Source organism: Monomorium pharaonis, unplaced genomic scaffold (genome assembly GCF_013373865.1).
Source record: "Monomorium pharaonis isolate MP-MQ-018 unplaced genomic scaffold, ASM1337386v2 scaffold_430, whole genome shotgun sequence".
Lineage (NCBI taxonomy): Eukaryota > Metazoa > Arthropoda > Insecta > Hymenoptera > Formicidae > Monomorium > Monomorium pharaonis.
The window spans coordinates 11414-18590 of NW_023415726.1; the positions used below are offsets into that span (position 1 = coordinate 11414).

The 7177-nt window shown below is 28.9% G+C and overlaps 1 protein-coding gene across 1 annotated transcript; it reads right to left on the minus strand.

Annotated features, from left to right (window-relative positions):
* Nucleotides 1-1020: 1020 nt before the first annotated feature.
* Nucleotides 1021-3799, minus strand: LOC118644220. Its single transcript, XM_036294734.1, has 4 exons — nucleotides 3507-3799; nucleotides 2733-2814; nucleotides 2233-2335; nucleotides 1021-1362 (listed from the first exon to the last, which is right to left on the minus strand). Exons 2-4 carry the CDS (start codon nucleotides 2800-2802, stop codon nucleotides 1194-1196), a joined length of 342 nt encoding a protein of 113 aa, XP_036150627.1. The 5' UTR covers nucleotides 2803-2814; nucleotides 3507-3799; the 3' UTR covers nucleotides 1021-1193.
* Nucleotides 3800-7177: the final 3378 nt, after the last annotated feature.

The window sequence follows — 7177 nt, forward strand, 5'->3', positions numbered from 1 at the left end:
TTTTTTTCTACGGGTGGTGACATTAATGAAACACGATATTAAGACTAGAAAAATAAAATTGGATATGTACTTAAAAATGCAATAATTATGTTTTATTTTCTAAAATTGGAAAATCGTAAAATTTTCTAAAATTTTATATAAGAAGCAATATTGTATTATACTTGTAATAAAAACTTGATTGACGAAATTCCAATTAGCCAACAATTCTTTTTTAATGTTTTCTGTACTATTTAATTTTTATTAATTATATCATTAAACCACTTTATTTACAACATTATATTTATTATAAACGCTTATTAAATATTTATTTTACGTTACTTTACATTATTTTACATTGATTATTATTTGAATAATAATTTAAAGAAAATATTTATTTAATGTTTGTATCAACATAAAAACTTTCTAGCTGGATGTCACATATTCATTAAAACATGTTTACAAAACATTGCAGTAAGATTATAAGTAGATTACAATTTCTGACCTATGTTCTATATAATATTGACATTAATCTTACAATATAAATTTTTATTATAATGTTTGTCGGAAAGTTAATAACATATTATTTTAATATTTTAGCAAACTTATGCGTAATTATGTCATTTTTCTTGTATTCAATGTGTATTTTTATATTTCCATAATGTTATATTTATTAAAAATTAATTTAAACTTAAATTAAAATTTTCTTAAAATGCTATAATACTGTAATATTATTATACTATAATAATATTAGGTTAACATTAATAAATATAAAAAATATTTGTCTGCATAACAGAAAAATAAAATTCATCAATGTTTTGTAAATATTGTTAGAGTTGTACTTATAATATATATATATATATATATATATATATATATATATATATATATGCACATGATATTATAAATATAATAAATTAATTATATCGGACTTTTTTATTAATTTCCGATTTATAACTATAATTAAAAACATTAAACATTTTTGTTTTTTGTCAATTTTTTAAAACATGGAGTAAGGAAGAAGAATATTGAATATTAAAGAATGAATTTAGAAAAACTGTACTTATTTTATTTCTATTAACTGTATTAATATTATTTCTAGATAAAGAATATCCTCTTATGTAAATTTTGTCCATATAGCACAGAACATAATAAAACGCAATATTTCAGCAATATTGCAACAACACTGCACCATTTCAGAAATATTGAAGTAACACTCAAACATTTACATTAAATGGATAATATCCTATTCTACGAGGATACTCTGAGTTTGGATCACGACTCTTACATATTGGTTGTGCACAACAAGCTGGGTATTCCTGGTTCTCATCCACGCCTGTATAGGCAATGAATTCATGTGATTCACCACAGATTTGTGGAAGACAACTGGAAAAAGACCGAATAAAATTAGATTACAAAAAAAATATTTAATAAAAAATTAACATTAGTATTAAAATTGTGGCATAATTTTACATTTATGCAGACCCAATATAATGTACAAAGTGCTGTTAATTATTTGAAATCTACTAGGTACTCAGGAAAACAAGAAAAATAAACTTATAATTGTGAAATAATACGAGATTTTTTATTACAGCATTTTTTCTTGTGATAAATTTTATTTATTATAATTAAAAATTTACTAAAAACTGTTAAATTTTATGAATGTAAACAAGTACATCATATATAAAAAAACCATATATTATTTTTTATTGTGAGATAAGTAATTAAATATTGACATTGTTAACATTATACATGAAATTAATTTTAAAATTTCTATAAATAGATTTTTCTTTGTAACAAATTTATGTACAAAGGTTATTTATAAGTTTGACAAATTAAGAAGCTTCAGCATCACATTAAAAAAAATCGATTGTTTTCTTGTTTGATTTTAAGTATATTTTTTTTATTAATAATTTTATTATTATTAAGCATATTTATTTTATTTATAATTTATATGACCAATCACATAATTTTATTATTATCGCATATATCCAGTAATTAATTAATTAAAGTGAGAATCAGAGTATCAGAAGATTGTCATGCGCAACAATCAATTCTCGTATTAAAAAGATTAGGGATGAAAAGGACTATCATTTAACTAAAGTTATTTTTTTTTATTTTATAAAAAAAGTTTTTTAGATATGTGAAATTTTATACTTTTAACTTTACTTATAATCAAACTGAATAACAAAAATATTTTATAAGACAATATATTTCTATATATTTGATATAAAGTCATGTAAAACTTTGACTTACGGAATCACAGTTACAACACCATTTTCATTACAAATTAATTGCCTACATGGATGTATTGTGTGTGTACCCTGCGAAAAAGATTTGTTTTCCCACATGCAGTTACCTAAAAATGTACATCTCTATAAGTATTTATATAATAAATTTAAAAGTACTTTTAAAAAATAAATCTAAAAGTTTTTATTAGCTTTGGCATTAATATTAGTAATACGTGACCATTGGTATCGAAATAATCATAATTGTCTAATTTGCAAATCTATCAAAAAATTATTGAAGTGTCAAGATTGCATATTAATACGTGCTACGGTTTGATCATATAATATAATAAAAGTTTTTCGAAAAGGGTACCAATGGTTAATTTGCATTTTTAGTAAATTTATTAAACTGTTCTACATATATTTATAATTTTGCAGTTATATTTGCAATTATATTTAAATATAACGACATTTTTTTCAGTTATAATATCAGCAGTGAATTAAAGGTATTTTATATTTGCAACGTACCTTGTACACGGGTAACAAATTGAGTTAGCTCGCACATGAGCAGCAAGATCGCGCAGACGTAACTCTTCATCTCACTCTTTTGCTTAAGGAGTCATCAAGAAAAAGAAACAAAAATTAATTAAATATGATTTTATGTATTGTTTCTCCCTCCTTCATATAACCGCGATTTTTAGAACATTTCAACTTCTGCATATAAAGAAAAATGTATAATATCACACGTGACGATAGCAAGAGGACAAGAAGAAAAAAAAGGATTAAATCAACATCAGGTCTGCCAACATTAATTAAAAACGGTGTATCATAATTAAAAGAAAATTTAGTTAAATATGTATTTAAAATTCCAATAAAATGTATGAATAATTAACAAGAGAATTAGGTTTAAAAGTTGCATTTTTTAATGTCTATTAAGCTGCATAATTTTAAAGGTTGATGGAGCTAACGTAAAAAACGTTTTTTAATACTCTTTATACAACTTTGTAAACACAAAAAAGAAAGAAGCAACTTTTGTTTAAACTTTTTTATATCTTTTTCTATATGTTTTATCGCTGGACAGTTACACCGCAAAGAAAAGGAATGATTTCATCTTAATTTAGTACAAACAAAAAATAGTTTTATGTTAAGAATAAACTGTTCTACACAATTTTTTTGAATTTTTTAAATTATTGAATTTAAAACTTTTCTTGTAAGTTTTTACCTAAACTACGATTATTATTGTTGTTGTTGTTATTATTGTTATTACATTTTAAACATAAGAGTATGTGTTTTAATTCTTACATTTTTTATCCTGCGTGTAGATTCATCTAATCCTCTTGGTTTGTTTTTTTACAAAGTTAATATGAGTAACATTCGGGATTTTGACTGATTAAAAAAAATAGAATTTATCTTTCTTTTTCAATAAATTTTACAACTTAACGAATGTTACGCTTACAAGAATCTGAGGGAACTGCCATTGCAGTCCTAGTGTTTCTCTATTTATAAAGTTAAAATGACGCGTTTTTCTCGGAAAAACTCCTAGAATGACATCACTTACTTTGGTCAAGCTTTCATGATAATATTAGAGAAATGGATTCTCTAGGTTTTAAATTATCTAATCATACATTACTTCGAAATATAATAAAACTTATATCTAATCAAAAAGAAAAACAAGAGGAACTACATTCTTAAGATAAATACGCGAACAATGCTTATCGATAAAAGTAAACCATTTAAAAAATCAAATAAAAATAAACCACTGTAAAAATTATAACTTGTTAAAAAATTTATATAAACAAAATGTTATTAATAAATTAAAGTTTATTTGATCAGGAAACAAAGTTACATATATTATGTAATTTTTACGATATTATTTATTTATTAATTTGTAAATTGTTTTACAACAGGAGTGATTTTAATTGCTCATAAAATAACACACATAGTACATGATTATGCTTATTATTTTTTTTTAAGAAAAGACAAATAAAACATACGTTTAAAATTACGTTTTTAATTAATTTGATAATAATATTTTATATTTTATTGATTAATTTTTTTAAATTTATGTGTTAAAATCTACAGATAAAACTAAATCAAGCGTGAGGATAAAAATAAACTAGACCATCTTCTTGACATTCGCAAGTAAAGTTATATTTGCATATTGATTGTTATGAAATCATAATAACACTGCAGTTTTTTTTATTTAATATCAATAAAACTATAAATAATTTATCCAAATGGAATATTGTTCAGTTGCCAGCAATCAAAAAATGATAATAAAACTCTTGGGTAATGACCAATCTGGCAAATATTTATTGTAAATAATTTATTTATTATCTTGACATATGTCAAGGTCAAGATTATTGACGGGGATTTCGTAAAGGTAAATATTTACCTGTTCAAATATGACTTGTAAAGTAGTTTTTTGTTGAAAATATACATCATTCTTTTGAAACTTTTTTGTTATAACATTTTGACGAAGCACAAAAGACGACTAAATCTATTGAAGATTACTCATCGTCAGGAATGTAACCACGATAAAATACGTCAATGGCAAGGTCATCAAGCTGGCTAGATTTACCGTCCTCTTTTTCTACAAACGAATTGTGCACAACAATCTGGAAAATCGTTTGGTATATCAGGAAAAGTATAAGAATACAAGTATTCACCATCGGACAGTTTGCTTCAGGGCATCTAAAAAATAAAAAAGAAATATTGTTCCCAGACAACAAATTTACATCCATAGTACGTCCTTGAGACATCGCGCTAGTTATCCCGCGATTATAACGAGATTGTCTCATGGGATGCCCATAGGATAAAAAATGTCTACTGTCTTTACCGCAGTAGGACGATCTTGCTGACGTCCTAAAGACGTCCCTACGATAGCCCAAGATCTCCATAAGACATCAAGAGGATATTGAAATTTACATCCATAGTACATCCTTGGGACATCACGCTAGTTATCCCGCGATTGTAACGAGATCGTCTCATGGGATGCCCATACGATAAAAATGTCCACTGCCTTTACCGCAGTAGGACGATCTTGCTGACGTTTTTAGGACGTCAACAAGATCGGCCTACTGCGATATAAAAAAAAGCGGACATTATGATCCTATAGGCATCCCATGAGACGATCTCGTGACAATCGCGGGATAACTAGCATGATGTCCCAAGGATGTACTATAGATGTAAATTTCAATGTCCTCTCGATGTCTTATGGAGATCTTGCTTAATTCTGCATCCGGAAAAAACGGTCACCCATCCAAGTGCGAACCATCGCCGACGTTGCTTGACTTTTGAAGATCGTACGCATCTAACGCTTCGTGATGATCCATGAATACTTCATGTTATCATTACATATTATTTATAAATCATTTAATAGATGTTGTTGTAAGAAGGATGAAACATGTATAGTTAACTTACAATTTTTTTTTATAAAATAAATATAAAGTTTTACAGTTTTTATTAATTTTACGTATGCGAAATAAGATGTGAAATATGATGAAAACTTATAAAAAGATCTGTGTTTGCTCTGTTTGGGTAAAATAAAATAAAAAAAATAAGAACTAGATGTCATTTTTTATATTTTTAATATTGTTAATATATTGTTTCAATAAGTGTAATATTGTCGTAATTGTCACATTTTTATGTTCCTGAGAGCTCCTATGGACGTCCTCTGGAGAGTACGCTTTGCTCGTCTATTTGCTGTTACAACGGGATATTTTTAAACCGTCCCGCATTGAGCTTGAGTAGGACGAGATCTTACTGAGAACTCCTACGGATGTCCTCTGGAGAGTACGCTTTGCTCTATTCCTGTTACAATGGGATATCTTTTAATCGTCCCGCATTGAGCTTGAGTAGGACGAGATTTACTGAGAGCTCCTACGGATGTCCTCTGGAGAGTACGCTTTGCTCGTCTATTCCCTGTTACAACGGGATATCTTTAAACCATCCCGCATTGAGTAGGACGAGATCTTATTAAGAGCTCCTATGGATGTGCTCTGGAGAGTACGCTTTGCTCATCTTTCGCTGTTACAACGGGATATCTTTAAACCGTCCCGCATTGATTTTGCGTAGGACGAGATTTTACTGAGAGCTCTTATGGATGTCCTCTGGAGAGTACGCTTTGCTCGTCTATTCGCTGTTACAACGGGATATCTTTAAACCGTCCCGCATTGATCTTGCGTAGGACGAGATTTTACTGAGAGCTCTTATGGATGTCCTCTGGAGAGTACGCTTTGCTCGTTTATTCGTTGTTACAACGGGATATCTTTAAACCATTCCGCATTGATCTTGAGCAGAACGAGATCTTATTGAGAGCTCTTATGGATGTCCTCTGGAGAGTACGCTTTGCTCGTCTATTCGTTGTTAAACGGGATATCTTTAAACCATTCCGCATTGATCTTGAATAGGACGAGATTTTACTGAGAGCTCTTATGGATGTCCTCTGGAGAGTACGCTTTGCTCGTCTATTCGTTGTTACAACGGGATATCTTTAAACCGTCCCGCATTGATCTTGAGCAGAACGAGATCTTATTGAGAGCTCTTATGGATGTCCTCTGGAGAGTACGCTTTGCTCGTCTATTTGCTGTTACAACGGGATATCTTTAAACCGTCCCGCATTGATCTTGAATAGGACGAGATCTCATTGAGAGCTCTTATGGATATCCTCTGGAGAGTACGCTTTGCTCGTCTATTCGTTGTTACAACGGGATATCTTTAAACCGTCCCGCATTGATCTTGAGCAGAACGAGATCTTATGAGAGCTCTTATGGATGTCCTCTGGAGAGTACGCTTTGCTCGTCTATTTGCTGTTACAACGGGATCTTTAAACCGTCCCGCATTGATCTTGAGCAGGACGAGAGCTCTTACTGAGAGCTCCTATGGACAACCATAAGACGTTTTATCTTGCCAGGACAAAAATGGGATAAAATCGAGATGATCCCGGGATCAATTTTGCTGTGTGGGTTAAA